Genomic DNA, 24,219 nt, shown 5'->3' with positions numbered 1-24,219 from the left:
TGATCAAAGCGTCTTTACTGACAGCAGAATAATGTGTTCTTTCCAACTCTCAATAGTCTAAATTTACTGATGCCCTGTTTGAGTGTGACCTACCCTGGTGTATGTTCAGCGTATTGATAAGCTCCAGATAAGGAAAAGTAGATATAGCATTTGAGTGATGGTTGGACTAAATTATGAGTTTGTATTTCAATTGTGTAAGTCATACACATGTAAGATAAGAATCTTGCTGCTTTTAGGTCAAAACTATAGAGGAAAAAGGACAAAAGGCTACATTTGAAATGATTTCTCTTTTATTTATCATCCAAGATGGACACAATTTATTTTATTCCTGATACATACACTTAATCAACCTTGACCAAAAACAATACATTATTGTGTTTACTCTGTTTATACACTTGTATAAATACATTCAGAAAAAGAACTTTTTTTTTTTTCTAACATAGGTCCAACAACTACTATTCAAGAATCACACTGAACAGGCCACATGAGAGTCAGCAGGGAGTAGATGGACCTGCTTGTGCTGTTGAAAATTTTAATTGTGCCATTAATCACCTTTCGGCAAGTTCAAAACATCACATTTAAAGGTGTGTGTGATGTGTGTTGATAACGGTCGGTCCCTATTTATTATATTGTGATAAAGGCGTTACCAATAGGATGAAAGAGTTGGTTTTTTAAAACTACTGTGAGAATGGTGATTATATAATAACCAGTATAATATTGGCAATACGTGTATAAGTATCACATAATTATACGTTATTAAGGTAACAAATGTGAGGTGCAAGTCACCAAGCATCATGTGCCCGTCATTATAGGATTTTAAAGAAGCAGATTTCAAATTTATGTGTGCGTTAATACCACAACGATTGGAATTTCAAAAGATCCAGAAGTAAACTGTAAAATCATAAATTCTTTCAAATAATATTAATAACAATAATAATAATAATAATAATAATAGTGTTTGTTTTGTTACGATAACTGCAATCTTGACTTTGAATCCAGAGACAAGAAATGCGTCCAGTTAATCTACGGCCACAGACTAATCTCCAACTTGTCCTGAGGGCTGTGTATTGAAGAATGGTTCTCTTGTTTAGAGGATTAACGCAGTTCAATGTTGGATACAGAAACAACTCACAAGCTCTGAGGGTGGGATATCAGTGGCTTGTAAGCGCTGTCACATTTGTTTTAGGAGAGCTAGGAAATATCCATCAGCTTTATCCTTTTAAAATGTATATTTAAACTCTAAAGGCATTATTTAGTTATTTGCGTTTCAGTATTATTAGAAATATAAGGACTACTTCTTTTGTGGATTCAGAATGTGGTACATCTCCAAATTATGGTCATTTGTAGTCTTATTTGTTACCTTTTGCTGTTTTATCTTGTTATAAAGAGTGCATAACTAACTTTCTGGGGTCTTGTGAAAGCGGACAGTTATATTTCTTTGTGTGCAGCACTGTACTGAGTGTCTGGCAGTAAAGAGAGTTGAAAGAGCTGACATAGCCACTGTCTTTGTTTTTATTCTATTTAGTGATGAGAAAAGTTGCACCCATTGTCAGTAGCAGGAATAAGATGAATATGTAATGAAGGGTTTAGATGAACAACAGAATGAATAATGGGTTTTCCAGGTGAGAAATATAAAATCAAGTCCAGTCCGTCACAGTAGTTTAAAGAAAACGTGAAACATTTAGCTTTAATTCATGTATAATGCATTATGCTGATGACTGTTGTGTCTACTTGGCTGTGTTTAATCTTCATTTGTGATAGGAATTCAATAACATTATACTGCCAATCCTTTTTGAAACATATCTAACAATGCAGATCAGAAGTAGGACTACGTGGGTGGGGGGTAGGCACAGCCAATGACACAACACAGACACAGACACTCACGTAAACACTCCTTTAAGGTACCTGTGAGAAACCACCAGGACAGAAAGCGCATGTGATCAAAGCATGCTTAGTTTATTTGGACTTATTTTCAATCTGAGGGACTTCGATCTTTTCCCCGGTGAGCAACTGCCAGATGCCTCCTCTGTAGTTCTCATTTCCCAAAGCGTACAAGAAGACGTTGAAGGTGGGAGAAGTCTTGGCCAGGATGGGAGCCATCTGTGGACGACAATGACATGAGTATACACATATCTCACATAATATTGACAAAGTCAATCATTAGTGGGTTTTTTTTTTTTTTTTTTTTTACAAATACACATTTATGGTTATTTTTCAGTCACAAATATATCCATTATCCATATATCCATGTACAACTCCTCTCTTCAACCTGACAGGTCATTTTATTTTTGTACTGTAATGTGTGCACTTGTATTTAATCCTTATTTAGTTATTTATTTTATTTCTAACTTTTACTTATTGATGTACATTTTATTATTTATTCTCTTTCTTTCTTTGTTTAGTGTTTCTTCTTTCAAAATTACTTCTGATTCTGATTAGTAAAAGTATTAAAAGGCAAACAACAATTATGTATGTATAATTAAATATCCCATTAATGATAATGGTAATAAATACATACGCGCTTTACAACAGATAGTCCTAAAGTGATGTTGTATAATGGTAAAACATTTACAGGTATATTAGTGTATAAAGTAATAATAAACTGAAAATATATAATAAATAAACTTAATATGAACTAAAAATCAATAAGCTCCATTTTTTAAATGTAAACATTGGCTGGTAGATAGTGTTGCTAATCAGTGTCAACAATCAGACAGCAAGTGCTCTTATAAGAATTTTAAATGTTTCTGAAATTATATATGAAATATTATATATGTGAAGAAATAAAAATATCAATATCACTGGTTGATCACGAATCATATTCAGTTTTCTTTATTGACATCAATACATCAAATATAGCCTGTTAATTCATATGAACTTGGTTTTGCACACAGTTTAAAGGCCTTTCAATGCAGCTAAATTGCTCCATGTTATATTTCTTTATATCATTTGTATATTTTCCCTTCCATGAATGAGTTACAGGAAAGCGTGATGTGCGTTTAGTCCTTACCATCCTGAGTTTAGGTGAAACCAAGGTGGCGTTCTCCACAGCAGCATAGAAGCACAGAACACCGTAGGGTCCCCAGCACAACAGCATGGTCTTCAGAGGAGTGTTGGGGTTAAACTGCAGAGAAAAGAATGCGAGTGCATGAAGGATACATGAGGAAATGAAACATAAGGGGAGGGGGGGTCGGATCATGCCAAAATGATTAGTTAGCCGTGAACTTGTACAAAGTGAGGGAGAGGGAATGCCTTGTGTCATGAGGTTCTCGACTTAAAGGTAAATCACATGCCAGGATTATCATTGGAAAGAGAATAACATTTGCTGCTAACTAACAATGCAAAGCTGGAAAAAAAGAGAGGTTTGCAAGTCAGGGGGCAGATTATTGTAATCCAAGAGTTACACCTAGTTTTATTCAAAGCTAGCACAAACAGGACACATTTACACACCTATTATTAACGTTTCGCTCTATGCTGCATTTCACATGGAAATAAGCTTTACTGGATCACCCCAATGTTTAATGTTAATCCAATATATTTTTGAATAAACGTAATAAATTCATCACATAAATGGCTGCAGGACAAAATTATAGGAGCCAAAACTGAAGTTAAAAAGCCTCATCCTGACATTTTTATCATCTCTTTAAATACAGAACTGCATTTAAAAACAAAGGAAAAGAAGAATATTAAGTGTCTCTCCACGGTACTTCATGTTGGTAATAAAAGTGTCTTCAGCCAGCTCGAATGACTGTAAGCAAGGGGCTTATGCAACATGAAAGTGAGACCACCTGATTCTGCCTGTGTACAACTCCATTATTGAATTTACTGTCCAGAGATACCACCCCTCGTGTCACTGCAAACCAACCACTGCCCTCAAACTAAAGCATCCAATCGCCCCCTTTGGCAATGACCTACATCTATCAAAGCATGCATGTTCCTCATTTAGAGTCTATTTTTTGCTCTGACTATAGAACACGTGAGAAGTCTGTGCCACTGGGAGTGGAATTCCTCTTCTTTATTCTTTAAGAGAATGTGGCAATTTGTGGGGATTTTTACTCTTCTGATGCTCTGGTTTTTAATTTTTTATTTTTTGAGCGTCAAAGCTTATTATTTTGCTTTACAACAGGAAAAAAAAAATGTGTTACAGCTGCAGCCTCCTCTGACCCATTATTGAAGGAGTAAGATTATTTTTCATACCCTGGGGTTTCCGGTCTTCTTGAATTTCTCCGCAATGGACTGGTAGGATGACATAACAACAAACATCTGGATGGCCATGTTGAAGATAGACATGGGGATCAAGTAGGACACATAGTTTCTGTGAATCAGAAATAATAAAATAAGCTATTGAATTCCTGCAAAAATCTGAGACACGAGGAATAGGTTAATGACCAATGTGTATCCTGTACCTGTCTCCCTTTGTGTAGTCCAGAGTGCAGCATGTCCTGAGGGGCTCGTAGTCATACTCCCCCCAGCCAATCAAGGGCATGGCAGACCAGAAGGCAGTGAAGAGCCAGACAAATACAGCCAGGGTGATGGCACTGCTCCACTGCAGTTTAGTCCCTGGAAAGAAAACCATTTATTATGTGTGCTTGAAAATATATATTTTCTTATTCCTTTTTCAAAATGTAAGCATGTAGTTAGATATGTGTGTATTATTAGGCTCTTACTGTATCGTGAAAAATTAGCTGTCAACTAACTGTAAAAATGATAAATTACATGACAAATTAAGTAATTTCCTACATCCATGTCTATTAGTCATGATGAAATGGGATTTGGAGGAAAAAAATAGAAGATTTTAGCTATATATTAAGTTACATCATCATATATTTGTTATCATGTAATGATGACAAGCATGCTAACCTCTGTAGCTCTTCATTTAATGAACTGATTGACTGATTGGGTAAAAAAACAAGGCAGGTATGTTAAGGTTTCATTTATTTACAACTTTTTTTTCAGGAAATTTGATCTCCTGTCATGTTTCGACTGCCAACTGTCAGTCTTCCTCAGAGGCATCTAGTGATTGCTTTGACGTACCCCTACAAGTTCTTCCCTATGCCCCCTTAGGGAATCACGAGATGCCTCTGAGGAAAACTGACAGTTGGCAGTCTAAACATGTCAGGAGATCGAATTTCCTGAATAAATGAAACCTTTACATATTATTTCCAAAAATAATACTAAATGAACTTGTGTTTAACTTACTCGTGCAATACTGGTGGTATCTGTCCCAGGCGATGGCGGCTATGAAGTGGATGCTGGCAAGAGCCGTCATGAAACCTTGGAAACCGTGAGTCTGGCATCCATCAGAGCCATATGGCCAGTACCTGGAGGCAGAGGGTGTGTCCAATGACAAACAATGCAAAATGACCTCTTTGTGTTATTGAGTTATTTTCTTTAAGTACTTCCACAACAGCAGTGTTCAGTCATGCACATGAAGCCTTGGGTTATAGGCTTAGATTTAATAGGAATAGTTGATTAAAGCTGCTTCTGCACCTTTGCTCAATAGGAATTCATGAAGAATTCATAATAAAATTTAAAAAAAAACCCATGAACTGCTCCTTCTTTGCTTTAGTTATCTTATCACTACTGATATTGTGCTGTGCATACTGACTGCTGTCTGTTCCCCTGGCCACGTGTGCAGAGGCTTGTTTGTTGTTATGAAAGGAGAGGACTCATGGTGGTTACATCACTCACCTCAGGAAGCTGGAGAAAGCGGCTACGGTGGCGTTCATAGAGATGCCCATATCAGCCAGGGCTAAACTGAACACTAGGAAATTGCTGGGGGTTCTCAGCTCTCTGACTTTGAGAAAAGCAACCACTGTCACCGCGTTTAGGAGGAAGCCCAGCATTCCTTTAAATGTGGGAGAAACAAGCACATGAGAGAGAAACCATGATGCGTCCGATCAAATGGAAACATATTCCTTTGAGATGTTCATGTATTATCATTCGAGGCTGCTTTTTGTGTGTTTGTGTGAGAAAGGAACATATTATTTCCCTCCGTGTGCATCTAAGGCTACAGTTCTACCAGTGTCCACTTAGAGATCAACGCTGGAAACACTCACCCTCCACCAGCAGACACGATCCCAAGGAAAACACATCAAACTCGGAGAAGCCCTCCGGTAAAGGGTACGACGAGACCATCCTGAAGGCTGAGCCGAGCAGACACCACCAAAAAGTGCAGCTGTCACAGACTTTTCACTCCTCTGAGTCCACCACTGCTTTATACGATGTGCCTGATGGAGCCAGAGCCCGCTTTTAAAGGGCCATTTCACGTGAAAAGCATGCCGTTTATTATGTAAAGCCCTTCTCTCTCTTCTGTCGCCCCAATCCGCGCAGGAATGTTTTAATGAACATAACCACACACACCGTAGCCCGTAATGCGCATTTGCTCACCGCAACAATAAAGCCCCTCAATTAGTTACACAACAAAGCCTTTGTGTCGCTCCCGGTGAGGATGAGGAGGATGAGGATGAGGAGGAGGAGGATGCAGCCGCTGCTGCTGATGCCAGAGGACGACAGTGATGCTGCATCAGTCTGAGGAAACGCCACAGGTGTCTGTCAGCCTTCCACAAACAGCTTCACCAATCACCAGGTTTATTTCATTGACCATTTAAATAAGATTCACTGCAAATATTTACTCCACATCCGGGATTGGGACAAAGCCCTATCAGTGACATCATGTTAGAAGCCTATAGTCATGCTCAACATGTGGCTCTTTATGTCTTCATTTTAATTATTATTCTCCTATAGAAAACCTTAAGAGGGGGAAACTTTTTAACCCCCCTTTTACCTATTTCCTTTGGCCATTTTGCCACTTCCTTTGTCCAATTTTTGCCCCTTTTCAAAAAAGTTATGACAGTTGTTTTTTGTTTTTTTGTTACCCTTTGCCAATAAATATCCCTTTTCCCCCCTATTTTTGTCAAATTTTGCCAGTTCTTTTTTACACTTTTATCGAGATTTTGTCCTTTCTCTAATATTTTTTGGCCAGATTTTATCCATAAGCTAAATTTAGCCCAATAAATACCAGTTGTTTTCTTTCTTCCCTACATGTTGCCTCTTTTAGTTCCACATTTTTGCCCTTTTTCACTATTGTTGATCACATTTTGCCAATTTTAGCCACCCTTTACCATTACATACCACTTGGTTCCTCTTTATTTGCCCATTTTTTGCTTTTTCTGCATTTTTGCCCATTTCAGTCACTTTTCATTCTTGTCTTGCCACTGGACCATGTTTGGCCACCTGTTACCATGTCTGCCTCCATTCCCTTGACAAAAAACAGAGTGTGGCAGACCAAATCAGCCGACTTTTCCCCGATATACCAAATAGCCAGTCCACCCCTGATCCACATGCATTTGGAAGCAGAGGTAAAGAGTACTGATATATCCTACTCAATTAGTACTGTTACTTGATTCAAATTGTACTCAAGTACAAGTAAGTCGATCATACATAAATTACTCATGTAAAAAGTAGCTCAATTAAATAGTACTCAAAGTAAAAGTTAACAGTTACTTTCACCCCCAAGTTTATTTTTGGCAATAAATCTTGCCACGGTTTCATTAATGATAATTATAATAAAAATAATGATAAGCGTGGATTTATACAGAACTTTTTTCGAGGAGTCTCAAAGCACGTTCAGATAATTCATTCACACCAGTCACTAAAATCAGTCATACCTATGGTGGTAAGATACATTATAGCCACAGCTGCCCTGGGGCATACTGACAAAAGCTTGGCTGCCATTTATTTGCGCCTATACGACCCCTCTGACTGCCACCAACATTGATGCACAATTCATACACATTATACGAGGCAATGTGGGTTAAGTCCCTTGCCCAAGAGACCAACAACGACTTGGATTCAAACCCCCAACCCTTCGGTGATTGGAAGACCCACTGAGCCGCATACAGTAAACTTCTCAAGCCTCTCAAAAGGTTTTTTCAAAATGTTCAATTCTTTTGACACCAATGAATTCAATTCAAAATTTAAAAAAAAAACATTCACAGTTTGTAAGTATAGCTACATTTATGAACTCTAAAACTGAGAAAATAACCTCCATTCAATGCTGTTTTGGCGCGGTGCATTATGTTTAATCTGGTTACAAGTCAAATTACAGAGTTAGAAATATACTCAAAAAAGTACAAGTACTCATAAAAGCAACTAAATTACAGTAACGTGAGTACTTGTAATCCATTACTTTCACTTCGGTTTGGAAGTCACTTTGAGGCAACCTCATATTTTTGTATCTTGACTGATTTCCATTCTATCATTACTTTTCATTAACCCAACGCCAAAGGATGACTATGTAGAATGTTCTGCTACAATAATTTCATCACAGGGTTTGCATACCTGATTGATTTATTGAGATCCGGATTAGAATACATTTGATAATTGCACATAACCTGTTCAATGTCCAGATCTAAGCTCATGACTCATCAATTTTATACGATTTTAATTCTATTTGCATAGTATGTGATGTAGTTTATTTTATTGATGTAGCCTTACATCATCACTGAAAAATCACAAATTGATTAATGTGAGTAGTATGGAATCCATGCTTGTATTGCTGTTCTATATCCTTTATAATCCTCATCCTGGACATGTTTGGTTGACATCTTTTCATTGTTTTTTTTTGCAAAAAGAGAATCAATATCTCAGCAGGCACACGGACCCAAAGAAGCGATCACAAAATATCCACATCTGTCAGAAATATAGAGGACAAAAGACAAATAGAGCAACCTCAACAGGCTTTTTCACTGTGTGATGTGGGCATGCAGAATAAAATACATGTTTGGTGTCATGTCATGTTTATTACATGAAATTTGGCCATTTTGTTAATACAATCATCACGTTTTAGCAAGAAACAGCCTTTACTGCTTTTTATTTCCCAGCAGAAACAAGCATGAAACAAGCATGACATTGTGCAGCTTTCATCAGGATTATAAGATCAGGAATCTTGTGAAATATAGGTGAAGAGTGTGAAAAGCTTAATCATATGGAAACAGAAAAATCTGTTGAAAGTCTCTTAAAAATGTGTTTTAATCTTCATACAATATTTGAAGTCATACCTTTAAATATATATATAAAAAAAGATTCAAATCTCAACGTGACTGATTAATAAAATGAGCATATATGGGGAAAAAAAAAAGGGCGAAAAAATTAAAGATTTAATCTGGACACAATATCAACATCATTTTGAGAACAAAAAAAACACTTCCCTGGTTGAAACATAGTCCATCCTTCAGGCTTTTTGCACACTAAGAATGACATTGCACAGCCACAGCCCTCTGCTCATACATGTGTAAAACGCTTTAATGGCTTCACTAAATGAGATTAACTGCTTTCCATATGATTTGGAATGTTTACTTTTTTTTTAAAACCACCATTGCTCAACACCTTTAAAGCTGTGGCACCATTCCCACCATCACTTTTCACACAAATGTGAGGGAGAACTGTTTGGAATGGAAACTAAAGTTAAAATAGAAGAAAATTGCCAAGAAGGAAGGAAAGTCGGATGCACATAAAAAAAAACACTATATTAATGGCTTAGATTAATTTCAATCAATTGTAATACTATATTATAAATAAATAATATCAAACATATAACTTTACATTTAATAATGTATATTTATTTATTTTTCCCACTCCATCATGTTGCCCTGCAAGTAGTTAAAACAAAATAAGCTTCATCACTGAGTCAGTGCTAGAGCCGACCAATACTTTGAAGTGGAAACCAACTTTCAATACAGGGAAATACCAGGGAAACACAAAGGACGTTTGCCAAATTTATACGTGTGAGCCTAATGCTTAACTACATTGCAAAACAAAAGCTTTAAAATGGAAAATGTTTCCAAGTAGATTTGGATTCTCTCCAACTAGGTCACTGAGGGAAAACCTGAAGGGCACAATGTTGCTTTAGTTTGAATAATAATTTTGTAATGTGAAAGTGTTTTAACTTTACAGTTTTACATTTTTTGGGTCATGACCCCATTTTTATATCACAAATTTCTGGCGACCCCCAAAGACATTTATAATTCTCAATATTTTCATACTGGATTTTATTGGAACTATATTTGAGAAAGTGAAAGTTTAGAATATTTTTGTTTGAGATTGTGTGTAGTAAAGAATAATTAAATAATAATAATAATAATAATAATAATAATAATAATAATAATAATAATAATTTTCTACCAATTACTAGACATTTCAGGCGACTCCATATTAATTCCTGGCGACCCCACATGTAGTCACGACCCCAAAGTTGAAAAACACTGTGCATGTGTTCTGCTTTTGTGTAGTGTTTTGATTTTTCACAAAAAATCTTGTTTTTATCATTCCATTTCTTAAGATTTCTTTCTCTTTTTTTAATCTTAATTCTCTCTCTTCGAACATGATGATAAATTCGAAAAATGTTAATTAAACATCTGCTGTGAGCAATGAATGCAGCACAGACTATGATCTAAGGGCCACCTTGTGGCAGAGCGCAGTCCTGTCCACTCACAGATTAACAGTCACGGCAGAACTCAAATAAACATGCAACATTTGAAGGGCAGAAAAAAAATGAAACAGCATAGTGGATTATGACCATTTCGGAAGTGTTTTTCTGTGATAATAAGTAGGGACGTCTCTGCGCAGCCTATCGGATTCAGGGACGCAATACGCATCCAAATGAAACGAACGCCAGTCCTTTCACTAATCCTTGTCTGTCCTTTTTTTTTTTTTTTTTTTTTAATCTGGGGACTCATAGCAGTCTGATGGCTATGGGATAGCGAAGCGGTGGCACATAGGCCAGCCATGCGGATGATATTCCTGCAAACGAGAGAAAATACCAACTCTGTTTGACTTTGGTGCGGCGCAAACTGGGCGCATGTAGGCAAACAGCGTGTGCGTAAAAGCGGGCCAAAATGTTCCTCGTCCTGCTCCTGGGGCTGTGCGTGGCCACAGGTGAGCTGTTCTCCCCAGTGAGATCGTGCCCTTCACAGTGCAGCTGTTTCTACCACAACCTGAGTGATGGATCAAAGGCCAGGTAAGGGGCAAGATCCAGATGTCACATCATGTTACTGGACTTTTTGGCTTGTGTGCGCACTTGTATTTGTACGTCATTGAGGACAGGTGTTTGCACATGTGTATGAAAGATAATTCAGGAAGTGCATGTCGTTCCAATTTTATTTAATGCAATATTATCTCTCAAATGCACTTTCATACCAGCCGAATGCGTTTTTGTGTTTTTCATCACATTTCCACCTTTGCATCCTGCAGGCATGTGTACAATAGTCTCAGATTTGCAAAAGTTGAATCCCATTGTTTATGAATTATTGGTTTTGAATGTTTGTAACGTTCCCATGTGTCTTCCTTATAGGAGCGTGATATGCAATGACCCAGAGATCTTTCTTGTGCCTGTCGGGTTCCCTGTTGACACCTCCAAGTTACGCATAGAAAAGACATCCATCCAGCGGATACCGGGCGAAGCCTTCAACTACCTCTCCAGTCTGGAGTTCCTGTGGATGTCTTTCAACACTCTGTCCATTTTAAGCACGGACAGTTTCCGAGGACTTTTCAATCTGGAAGAGCTTCGTCTGGACGGGAATGCCCTCACCGCCTTTCCCTGGGAATCACTCATGGATATGCCTAGCCTCAGACTTCTCGATTTGCACAACAACCAGCTCACCGCGCTGCCCGCTGAAGCCACCACCTACATCAGAAACCTCACCTACTTGGATCTGTCCAGCAACAGTCTGCTGACCCTTCCTGCAGAGGTGCTGTCCACCTGGCTGGCTGCAAAACCCACCCAAGGCCCGGAGAGCTCCAAGATTATACTTGGTAAGGCCAACGACGCTGAAATATAATCATATAAAGAAAAATAAAGATCTTCAATATCACAAGATTTTGTCAGAATTTGAAAGGATTGAAAGAATAGAATAGAACACACCTTTATTGATCTCCAGAGGGAAAATTCACATTTGTGATAACAGTTAAGAAAAAAGGCATACTGGATAATAAGTAAATACTAAAATTGGATAATGGTGCAAAAATAAATAATGACATAGGATAATAGTGGAAAAATAAATACTAAATAGGACAACAGTGCAAAAATAAATACTAACAGGATAATAGTGTAAAATAAATACTAACATAGGATAATAGCGTAAAATAAATACTAACATAGGATAATAGTGCAAAATAAATATGAACATAGGATAATGGTGCAAAAAAAGATTACAAAGAGAGTATTTTTTTTTGCAAAATTTATAGAATGTATTTGTAATTCTTAATATTTACACTTATGCTGCATGATGTTTTTACTCACATTTGGGGATCTCATTAAAACGTACACCCTAATTTAACAAAGAAGGTCCCTTGCATGAGATTGAAAAGCCCTTGGCCAAAATGGCATCAATGTTAACTCTTTATATTATATACAAATATGCATTGTGAAGAAATATACTCATTTTTGGCTTTATAATTTTCAAGCAAAATCCAAAAATAATTTTTAAATGGTTGTATTTATACTATGAAACTCGACAATGCTCATTTCTGACCACCATCATTGCCATAGTCATGGTCATGATGTAGTTTATGAATTAAATGTTAATCCTCTTACAGGATTAACATCCTAACATCCACACCAGCCATCTGCAGGCTGGTCCAGCACACCCCACACAGCAGGGAACAGGTCTTGGTCCTCTGGTCTCATCTGTACCTTTTCCCACAGGTCTCCATGACAACCCTTGGGTATGTGACTGTCGGCTCTACGACTTGATCCAGTTCCAAAAGTCTCCCACTCTCTCAGTGGCATTTATTGACACGAGACTCAGATGTTCTGCTCCAGAGAGTGTGTCGGGGGTCTTGTTCAGTGACGTAGAGCTACGGCGCTGTGAGCTCCCACGTATCCACACTGCTGTCGCACGTGTCCGAAGTGCCGTTGGAAACAATGTGCTGCTTCGCTGTGGGACCATTGGAGTCCCCATCCCAGACTTGACGTGGCGTAGAGCAGATGGACGAGCACACAATGGAACAGGTGAATCAGCAGCTTTTGTGTCCTTTCACTGTTTTGTCTGCGATAAGATGATTTCGTCTACACTGTAGTGCTGCTGTTAATTAAACAGAGAGCTATCAGAGGGGTTAGTAAGGCTCTAAGTCTGACTGACATCTGTGGCCACCACAGTCAGTTATGCAACGCAGACGATGATTATAAATGCAACATTGTGTAATGATCTGCCAGAGGTCGTTGCACGTTTTCGAATGGGGGATTTAACAAATAATTTGGATATTTTCAGAATCATTTTTTCCCTCCTATTTTGGCTAACAACTTCATTTTTCTCTCTTTGTTGTCCCAGTTCAGCAAGAAACATCCAAAGAAGGAATCACCTGGTCCATCCTTAGTGTTCCAGCTGTGTCCCATCGTGATTCAGGGAAATTCATCTGCAAGGCCACTAACTATGCAGGGAACGCAGAGGCTGTTATTTCTCTAGTCGTCTCAAACTCACCAAAACCTGAGGGGAACCAAACAACTACAGGCATGAAGGTCAAACTCAAGAAACCAAATCAGATGGGCAAAGCTGCTTACCAAGAAAAACTGGTTGCTAGATATGTGGTTCCAACATCAAACCCTTCCACTTTGCCTGCTTTGGATTCTGCTCCAGTCCCACGTCTCAGCCCTGAGCTTGGAGTAGCGAGTTACAGCCTTGTTGACAGGGCCACCCCAGGGCCTGCCACCTCCTCAAACTCAGATACGCTTCTTGAACTGGAGAAGACAAATCTAAGCAACCTGGCAGCCAACACATCATCGCTACAGCAGGACCCAGACAGAGTGGTCCGCGCTGTAAAAGTGGTGGGAGACACAGACAATACAATTTCTCTTAACTGGAGAGCCCCGAAAGCCAAGAACACGACAGCATTCAGTGTGTTGTATGCTGTCTTTGGAGAAAGGGACATGAGGAAGATCAATGTGGGCGCAGGACAGAACCGAGTGACCATTGAGGGGTTGGTGCCAAGGACCAAGTATATTGCCTGTGTGTGTGTAAGGGGACTAATCCCTAGGAAAGAGCAGTGTGTTATATTTTCTACGGATGAGGCAGCTAGTGCTACTGGAACTCAAAGGCTCATTAATGTGATTGTGATCACAGTAGCCTGTATAATTGCAGTCCCACTCACTGTCATTGTTTGTTGTGGTGCAATAAAAAGACGCATTAAGAAGTACTGGGGGAAGAAATCCAAGGACATCCAAGATTCATATGTGACATTTGAAACACTCTCACCAGGCACCAAGGCCAAAGGGCTTGAAGGTGAGTATTTAAACAGACTGAACCCAGAGGAGTCCAACAGGCTGCTGTCAGCACGCTCCAGCCTGGACTCGGAGGCCACGGCCAAGATAGAAGGACAGCCTAACGAGTACTTCTGCTGACGTCAGGCTCCAGCTCCAGTTCCTGCACCACGCCATCTTCCTCGAACCCAACCGCTTCCACATTGCATTTCAAAGCCAAACACTCACCCTCACCCTCAAGCTCACCCTCACCCTCAAGCTCATCCTCACCCTCACCCTCAAGCTCATCCTCACCCTCAAGCTCATCCTCACCCTCACCCTCACCCTCAAGCTCATCCTCACCCTCGCCCTCACCCTCAAGCTCATCCTCACCCTCACCCTCATCTTCGACCTTGTCCACTTCCTCATCTCCAGCAGCAGCCATATCACCCCCACTATCCGTTCTCTCATCTTCAGCATCCTGACGTCAGCCCTCCGCCCTCTCGCTCTCACACGCCCACGCGTTGGGATTCCCCCCCACCTGTCCCTCCTCGCTGGATAATGCCACCCACTCCACCACCACAGAGGGCCAACTTTTACAAACGGACCTTTGCACGGTGCACCATCATGGAAATTTCAGTTTAGAAAATTGGATTCAACTATTTTCAGTTAATATGTCTCCTCGGACTCACCGGTGCTTTTATGCCAAACAGAATAACACATTACAAAGCTTATAAAACAGGGTAAAACCTAATGGTGCAAAGAGCCAATCCTATATAATCCATCTCACTTCCATACCCCAGCAAAGAAACATATTTAAAACAATTGAAACAAAGGGAACTAAAGGTTATATTCTCCAATGTTTATATGAACGTGTGTGATTTGTAAATAATTGCTTCGTCACTGTAAACTTACATATGCAGATAATTCTGTGCCTCGGTATATATCTGTCATATGTTCTCTGAGAAGATATACACAAAGGCATGGTTCAACATTAGTGGATGGAGGATTGCTGGAGCTGGAGAGAAGTAAGGACTGAACTATGACACAATGTAAATAGAAAATGTAAATAATGCGATATGATGAATTATTATTTTTATTCCCAGCCCTTGAACTCATACTGAAATCTATTAAATGATCCTATATTGTGCCTCATCGAGGCATTATGATCCCATCCAATAAATGTTGATCTAGCAACTACAATAATGCAGCCGATGGCAATATAATTGAATAAACTTTTATATAAACGTATCCAGTGAGTGTTGCTGTGTGTTCCAACTGGGCTCAGTTTTACTACATGAATTGTTCAAACTTTTGTATTAACGCAACATGTGCTCTCTCTTTAATATGAAAGTGTGACATACAGGGAACAATTTTTATACATTTATTGATTTTTCTTCATTTATTTGGTTTTATCAATCAACAAGTACAATTTGCCTGACTTTTTACAATATTTTAGCCTTCATAAAAATACCCACAACAATCCAAGATCTCATTTTCGGAAATAAATTATACACGTATATTTGTGATAAATTTGTGGGCTGAAAAAAAAGTTGATAAAGTAAAACTGTTTTCTCTGTGCACCGGTCAGTCATTGCAGAGTGTTTAAAGTTTAAAGCATGATTTACTGCTGAACTGTTGGGGGATGCATTTTTAACAGCATGAAAAAATAATAAGAAAATGTAATATATATGATTGTAAGAATATAATTCCAAAACATATCAGCGTACATTGGATTTGTTCCAGTTTCAGAATATCAAGAACGGCCCTAAACCAATGGAGGTGTGAAGGAGCTTCTGTTCTCTTCCATTTTAGCAAAATTGCTCTTTTTGTATCATGTCTTTTATTATTGTTATATGTAATGTTTTTTCCCCCTTTTAAATATTGTATATTTTTTCAGTTTAAAAAACTAAACATAAATAGTTACCCTAAACAAGCTATAGTTTCTATTTTCAAATCTCCATCTTTGATAAACTGTATCCATCACATAATTGTGTATTTTAATCTTAAATTGCTGCTCACCACTCTAGATTTTACATTCCTTTTTAATTCATAACACCTGTATTCTAATTTAATAATTATATAATGAAATACATTTTATGTCAACAAAATGTTTGACCATACACTCGTATCTGGATTTGAACCTGCTAACGTCAGCTTCAGTTGCTGAAGTTAGCAGGTTCGAATCTAACAATTAGCATTTATAGTTTACACAAGTAAATCTTCTGAATATAGTTTACCATACCTTTCTAATAAGAAATGTTTAATGTACAGTGCAAATGTGGTTTCCCAAAAGGTTGAATTCAATTTTAATATTAAAAAATAGATAAAAATAATTAAAAACAAAATGATTATAAAGTCATCAACAATTTTTTTTTTTCAGTTTTTGATACTTTTTTTTTGTTTTACTAGTGGTCTGTGCACATGATAAAATGTGCGATTAGTCACAAAAATTTCTCTCATTCATAATCTTTGAAATATAGATTTTTAATGAATATTCTTTGTATGAACAAAACACTAATTTTGTTATTGCTACCTTTATTAGGTTAACTTACTGTTGTTTCACAGGTCTGGTTCACTGAAGGTCAAACTTTGCTGTGAGTGGCTTAATAAAGTTTGATATTTTTAATATACAACTGTGTGACGTAAAGAGGCATCAAGCCTCAGGATCAGTAGACACAATTAAGTACAATATATTTAAAATGTAAAACAACAAGTTTTTAAAGTTAAAGACACTTAAAATGAACAACAACAACAACAAAAAACACCTTAACTTTTGAGTGCTGATATTTTTAAGATAATAAGTTGATAAAAACTCAACAACTTAGAGGTGATCGGTTTCTACCAAAGTTTTGAGCATTTTAAACTTCTACAGTGCACAGTATCAGCTTCAAACTGATACCACGGTGAGCGTGCTTTAAAGACAATTTCTTACAGGGTGAATAACAGACAAAATAAGCATCAAACTGTTGGTTTAACTATCTGAATGCTTTGTTCCACCATTCCAACGCAAAGGTTCACTTTTATTTTTGACGGCTGCAGTGTTTTCTTATGACAAACCAACCAATTATCTTAATAATGGAAATATTGCTTTAAAAAAGGCAGTAATATTTAAAAAAAAAAAAAAAAAAAAAACTGAATACATTAAAGAAAACAAATTCTATAATTCTCAGAAACAAATTATTGTACAATAAAAAAAATGTGCCTTTTTCAAAAACAACAAAATTACACAAACGGAGCCTCTGGCGAACAGGATTTGCCCTGCGTGCCTCACGTTTGTTGTCGTTCTGGGTCAGATTTGGTGTCACAGTCAAGTGCTAATCGTGCGTCTCCCGTTAGAATTAGTCACCACTCGCTCCTGCAACGCACATCAGGGATTAAGTCTAATAGGCTTCACTTGTCTGCTCAGGCTGCTCCAAGCCATGACTAGAGCACGAATGTAGCCCTTAAATTTAGGACTCTTCACGGACTATGGACATATTTTATCACCTTTTAGGTGTTATTGTTTTCACTACTCATGTATCTGAGGCTTATTCTAGCTGTTTACCTGGGTGCAGCTGTATAGAAGATCGCTATGGAAGGTAAGATCGGATCTAGGTATTTTTAAACTGTTTATCTGGGTTGGTAGGTGACACTTAGTCATTGGAACTCTAACCTTTAACATGGAAGTATTTAGATTTTAGAGTTCAAGATTTGATTTTTGTAAATTTGCTTTATTCTGAGGTCTGTCTATTAAAAGAATATAACCTGCTCTCTTTAACCACAGGTCACTCATATGTATGGAAGAAAGCGCGTTTGGAGCCATACCAGCGAGCCTCCCAGATGACATGACCAAAATACGAATAGAAAAGTCTCATTTCACTGAAATACCCAAAGGGGCTTTCTCACAGACACCATCCTTGGAAAACCTTTGGCTGAACTTTAATGACATCACAGTGATAAATTCAAAAGGTCTCGAGGGTTTGGTGAACTTGACTGAGCTCCGTCTGCAAGGGAACAAGCTGCGTTCAGTGCCATGGACAGCGTTCGAGGACACGCCGGCCCTAAAGATCCTGGACCTGAAGCACAACCTTCTGGACGTCCTGCCAGAGCATGCATTAAGGTTTTTGCCTGGTCTGACATACTTAGACTTGTCTTTCAATCGTCTTACAGTAATATCGAAGGAGGTCTTTCAAAACTGGCCATTGTATCAAAAACTGCAGAGCCTGGAGGAGAGGGAGGCCTCTGCCCTCGGACCCAATATCGTCCTGGCGCTCCACGACAACGCCTGGCTGTGCGATTGCCGCCTAAAGGGCTTCGTGGAGTTCATCAGGTCACTGAGCCCCCCGTTCATTCTCATGAACTCCTACTTGACCTGCTCCGGTCCGGACTTTAGGGCTGGAAAGTTCTTCCACGAGATCGAACTGCGGACATGCATGAAGCCAGCAGTCAGCACACCCACCGCAAACATCAGCCTGCCCCAGGGTGCAAACCTCACTCTGCATTGCATGGCAAAGGCCCGGCCAGACCCTTCAGTGTGGTGGACATATGGTCTGAAGATAATCAGAGGATTTCAGGGTAAGAGTGTGACGTCTCCCTCTGCCATTCACACACCAGCTCATGCAATAAAGTGTAATAAGTAGAATTAGATAGACCACTTAAACACATCAGGCTATATTCGCACATCTGCAACTTATTCGCAAGAGTATTGAATCTGGACATGGGCACACCAAAAAAATCTAATTCCATCAGCATCTATTAAGAGTGTTAGAGATTACAGAGCAATGCATTAAGTAGAGTGAAGCCGAGCAGCTAAATAAACATTAATAAGGCTTTAAAGTCGAGAATTTAGTAAGGGCAATAACTATTACTTCCCCATCATAAAAACCCAACCAGTTGCTACACTAATCTCCAAAACATACACTTTAAACCCTTATCAGTGTTTTATTTTTTATCTTTCTTTGTATGATCACCTGTATTAATGCACAAGCATATCCATTACTTTCTTGGAAGATAGAAGAGATGGCTGTTAGCGAGTGGCAAGTCTATATCCACTGCTGGTTGTTTTTAATTTTTTTAGACAAATGTACAATGTAGCAGAAAACCGGAATTGAAGTTAAATGTTGAAAACTATAATAAGATAAGAGCTTATATCCTGGTTTTTAATGGGGGGGGGTATGGGGGGTTCAGATGCAGTATACCGTATACTATAGTCAATAATATGTATGTTACACTTTGATGTGTGTATGACAAAACCCTTAGAACTATCTGTGTAACCAAAACAAATCATATATTTGGATTTTCCTATTCTACAAACACTTTTAGACCCTAAAACAGGAAATAGTGACCCCATTCAGTCTTTACGTCATTATTCAAATCAACTTTTACTCCCCCCAGTCTCTCATAATTTCTCAAATTTAGCCAATAATATATCAAAATTGTTGTGATTATTCATACAGTGACTGTTAAGTGTTTATGTATTATTTTAATTACCTCAGAGATTAAACACTCAAACATTATGTTGGGATTCAGATTAAGAATCCATACAAGAGGGTGTAAAGCAAAGATCTGACCTCTACAAGAGCATTTGTATGTCTTGTAAACTAACATAAATTGATTTTTATCTTCCCAGAAGCTCAGGATAGAGTGGATGAAGACACAGTTAGATCAACCTTGGTGATTCCTTCCCTCCATGTCTCTGATCGTGGACTTTACACCTGCACCGCTGTCAACTTCATAGGAAACTCCTCCACCAACGTCCTCCTAGAAGTTCGATCTGCTGACAACTCCCAGTCACCGCTCAACCTTGCCGTGCCAAATGCTGCTGATGAAAACGTCTACATTGACATTCGTATCGTCAAACAAACAGTGCGCGGGATCTCCATTAAGTGGTTCGCTGCCCTGGAGCGTCCTGCTGAGACGTGGTTTACGGTCCACTTTGGACGCACAGACTCCAATAAAAAAGAAACAATCTACATCGGCCCTGGGATTCACTCCTACTCCCTTTCTGATCTGCTGCCAGCGACCAAATATGAAATCTGTGTCACCCTCAAGAACCAGACTCCTCGTCCAGGTCAGTGTATTGTGTTTGTGACGGGCAGTGACATCACTGAGATGGAGCAAAGGGAGAAACTGATTCATATTGTAGTGATCGTTCTGGCCATGGTGCTGGCGGTGCCGATAGGCATGTACGCCTGCACCACTGACACTAAGTTGGCCTGTCTGGAGGGCGCCATGCAGTCCTGGAAGAACCGCAGGAGAGAGAACAACTCATCGGTGATCGAACGGGAGAGACAGGGCACCTTCGACAGTCTGCAAGCTGCTAGCGATGAAGGTCTGGTTAACAAAGACTCCAGTGACGACAGGAAGGTGAGGAGGCGGTCAGATGATAGACAGAGTAGAAACCACAGCAGACTCACAGCAGAACTATATTAAACAATCCTCACAGTGACTTTAGGACTGTGGAACATCTCACTTTAGGCCTAATTCTACAACCACAGCAAAAACAGTGACTGACTTTGACACTGAACAAGTTTTAATTTGATCTCTTCCTTTGTTCTAGGTTGTTGCAAAGATGTGAGTGAGGACCATTTTGTCCAGTGTAATGCAAGGATGTGCACCAGTGTAGAGAAATTTGAAACCAGAAGATGGTTTCTGTTGAACGTATAATGAATACATCTGTCTTCATACAAAGCCTTCAAACTCACTTTTAATGGCCCCTAATGGTAGATATTGAGACATATTATGTAATAGCACCTAAACATATTTCTACTGTAATTATGATGTCTTTATTCATTATTTGTGACTTCTACATGTTACAGAATCTGATGATTAACACATTACATCATTCATATAAAATCATTTATCATCATTTATTACTTGCAGTATGTGCAACCTTTTTCTAAAAATGTTTTTTTTTTCATGTGTATTTACTCTTATTGTTTAAACTTAACGAGTAGTGCATATGTAGTTTGTGTTTACCATGTAACACATGTTGAAACTATGAAATAAATCTATTACTTTTGTGCTGTTGCCTTAGTTTTTTTCTTTTTTTAGCTCTTTTGTGATTATCAATAGATTGTAAAGTTGACATATTCAACACAAGTCATATGATCAGACGTTAACTGCTGAATATGTCTACTCTGTGGTCCTCATGATAAAGACTGATATCATGGACAAAACAGTCTGCGCGGCAAAAATTCTAACATGCTGCAAAACACCACACACAATCTCAAACATCTATATTCTATACTTTCACCTTCTCAAATATGAATCTAGTTCAAATAAAATGCAGTATAAAATTACCTGAGCTGTTGCATCTTTGTGCACTAATCCTGGCTACTCTGTATTTGTAACACAGTATAACAAAGATAATCAGGGGTCACTAGAAATGTGTGATATAAATAATAGGGTTACGACCTGAAAAAGGTTGGGAACCACTGCTGTAGAAGATAAAATGGTAAAGCAAGTATTAAAGACAAATACATTAATATATAAACACCAAATCCTGGTTTGTGTATTTATTTTTAATACACATATTTAACCACATTGATAACTTGGTAAAATGTTATTAACATTATTGACAAAAATAAAGCCACTCATTTCTTAATTCCTACCTACAATTTATTGCCATTGCATTTGTTGTCCTATTGTTTATAGCTTCAGCTTCCTATTGATTTTTTATGGCGTTTTTGTGTGATCGATGTCCTACATATTGATAATTGTCATTTGTAAACTTATTCTGTTTGCCGTTATTCACTATTGACACTTTTTGTCACTTCAGCTGCTTCAAGCATAACGCTCGACTTTTTGAATCATGTTTTCTTTCATTCTACAGCATCAATGCTCTTTGCAACTTTCCACTCTGTAATCCTCTCACAAATAGCCCAGTAATCCTGGCTCCCTCTTACATGGCATAATGCATGCTCATTTGGACTCCTTCCTCATATTCCCTCATTTCACCTCCATGCAAGTATTAAAAGCCAGAGATGCAATATTCTAGGGTTTGGTATTTTTTCAATGACTATTAAAATTCCAAATCTCCTTTAAAACCGTTATCATGTTTGCACCCAATGCTATAAGCATGTTGGCATGTTTTTCTAGATCTGAATTCTAAAAATGAAACCAAACTGCAACGTCACATAAACGGAAAATGTGCCAGATAATGCTGCACAGAGTTCAAAGTCAGTCACACACATCTTATCAGCCCAAACTAGATCATATCAGATGGGCTGTTGGTATTCAGCCAACGGTGCAATATTGTGCAAAGATGAACAAGTTGGTCTTTGGATTAGAGGCAGTAATCTGCAAATTTCATATTTTATGTAACTTTGAAATGGTGTACATGTTTGGCTGATGTCTGAACAAATACCCGCTGAGTGAGTACGTGTAACTTCATAATTAGTGATGCTGACATTGGGGTTATAAGGACTGGAGAAGGGCTTTTTGAAAGGGATAGATACAGTATGATACATTTTGTTGATCCTCTGGTAAAGCGACAGCGCACATTGCATTGTGTAATACTAATATTCATGTCATTGTAACTTCTTGTATTTGGAAATATGTGCATTTTTGTATTGACCTTCAAGATTTATCTGCTATACAATCCACAATGATTAAAATATGACAATATCTGTTCTATTAACAGCCATTTGTAAATGTGGTCAGAAGTATTCTTCTCAGAATCTTAAAGCATCCATGACAGCTCGGTTCAAGCAGCTTCTCCTTAAGTTTCCAGGCGTAGAGGACATGTACACGCTTGTTAAAAACAATTCGGTCCTAAGGAGATAACCAGCTTTATCTTCAGAGCCATGTTTTCTACAGTCAAAACAACAACTGTATGTGTAGATATGGACTATACCTAAACAATACTAGTAGTATTAAAGCAATGAATCCCACATCTGCTGGAAGTAAAAACTGAGCTTTTTAACTAATGACCTTTCAGTGTTATTTGAAATTCACAGTTTTGTTCAAGCTTTGTCTCCTCCACACCACACCACACACTGAGGTCTGCTGACCAGCTGCTCCTGGTTGTTCCGAGGTCTAGACTGAAAACTAGGGGAGATCTGGCTTTCTCTGTAGTTGCTCGTAGACTACACCTCCTTATCAGGAACTCTCCTACAGTTGACTCTTTAAAAACTCATTAAAAAAAAAAAATTTATATGCTGTGGCTTTTAATATGGATTACTATTGGTTTTGTATTTTTATTTATTTGATCTAATTTTCTTTTACTTTTCTAAACTTTTATAACCACTGTACAGCACTTTGGCACCAATTTGGTGCATTTCCTGTGTGAGAAGTATATTCTGATAATAGATCATCAGTGTTATATACAGTACATAGCAGGGAGACTACCAGACTAGAGGATCACAAATATCATTGAACATCAATTAGATTTAAATCCCTCCAAATATTTTTATGAAACAAGAAACTTCTAATGCATAACTATAGCCGATGGAAAATGTAATGTAATCAGCTCTAAAATTAGGTCAGTAACAGTATTTTGGTATAGTTGTATACAAATCACATTATTTACCTCATCAATGGATTATTGCAGTGATTAGGTAAGGTTGTGGAAAGTAAACATTTACTTATAGAAATATTCAATGTTGTATTCAACCATTTTTAGCTGTTAGCATCACTATCTATAAGCCCAGAAAAAAGCTAGCTAAGTTTTTTTTTTAATGTAAGTAAAGTCCATACAGTGTTTTGACAGAATCAGGTTTGACAAAACACATTTTATAAAAAATATTTTTCAATTTAAAAAAATATATAAATATAAAACTTAAAAATGAATTAAAAAGGAAAGCTGAATGAAATCAAACCAACCGCAAACATAAACAAAAATAGTTTAATGAATACATAAATAAATAAAAACACAGGTATTGTGACCGTAACCAAACAGGGCTTTAAGCAGTGCTTTACACCTGCGCAGTAGGATTAAAAATCATCCTATCGGGATCACTTTGGTCTGCGCGTCTCATGCTGATCTCTTTAGTAAGTTC

At 38.0% G+C, this 24,219-nt stretch overlaps 3 protein-coding genes across 4 annotated transcripts; 2 read left to right on the top strand and 1 right to left on the bottom strand.

Moving 5' to 3' along the window:
- Positions 1-272: 272 nt before the first annotated feature.
- On the bottom strand, positions 273-6,527 carry rgra (retinal G protein coupled receptor a). 2 transcript variants are annotated; one of them, XM_028468907.1, is made up of 8 exons: positions 6,391-6,509; positions 6,060-6,230; positions 5,692-5,848; positions 5,200-5,321; positions 4,407-4,560; positions 4,198-4,315; positions 3,011-3,124; positions 1,957-2,100 (listed from the first exon to the last, which is right to left on the bottom strand). In XM_028468907.1, the coding sequence occupies exons 2-8, from the start codon at positions 6,136-6,138 to the stop codon at positions 1,957-1,959; spliced, it is 888 nt and encodes a 295-aa protein (XP_028324708.1). In that variant the 5' UTR covers positions 6,139-6,230; positions 6,391-6,509. The 2 variants fall into 2 exon arrangements, with proteins under 2 accessions (XP_028324709.1, XP_028324708.1); XM_028468908.1 differs by having other exon boundaries at positions 273-2,100; positions 6,060-6,527.
- A 4,231-nt stretch (positions 6,528-10,758) lies between these two features.
- On the top strand, positions 10,759-14,478 carry lrit1a (leucine-rich repeat, immunoglobulin-like and transmembrane domains 1a). The gene is made up of 4 exons (XM_028469035.1): positions 10,759-11,020; positions 11,354-11,814; positions 12,707-13,012; positions 13,332-14,478. Exons 1-4 carry the CDS (start codon positions 10,899-10,901, stop codon positions 14,396-14,398), a joined length of 1,956 nt encoding a protein of 651 aa, XP_028324836.1. The 5' UTR covers positions 10,759-10,898; the 3' UTR covers positions 14,399-14,478.
- A 3,185-nt stretch (positions 14,479-17,663) lies between these two features.
- lrit2 (leucine-rich repeat, immunoglobulin-like and transmembrane domains 2) lies at positions 17,664-20,650 on the top strand. Its single transcript, XM_028469191.1, has 3 exons — positions 17,664-17,817; positions 18,003-18,793; positions 19,848-20,650. The coding sequence occupies exons 1-3, from the start codon at positions 17,708-17,710 to the stop codon at positions 20,648-20,650; spliced, it is 1,704 nt and encodes a 567-aa protein (XP_028324992.1). The 5' UTR covers positions 17,664-17,707.
- The last annotated feature ends 3,569 nt before the right edge of the window (positions 20,651-24,219 follow it).

This window comes from Gouania willdenowi, chromosome 15 (assembly GCF_900634775.1).
Source record: "Gouania willdenowi chromosome 15, fGouWil2.1, whole genome shotgun sequence".
Lineage (NCBI taxonomy): Eukaryota > Metazoa > Chordata > Actinopteri > Blenniiformes > Gobiesocidae > Gouania > Gouania willdenowi.
Note: the sequence above shows the minus strand (reverse complement) of the source record. Positions and strands in the feature narration are given on the sequence as shown.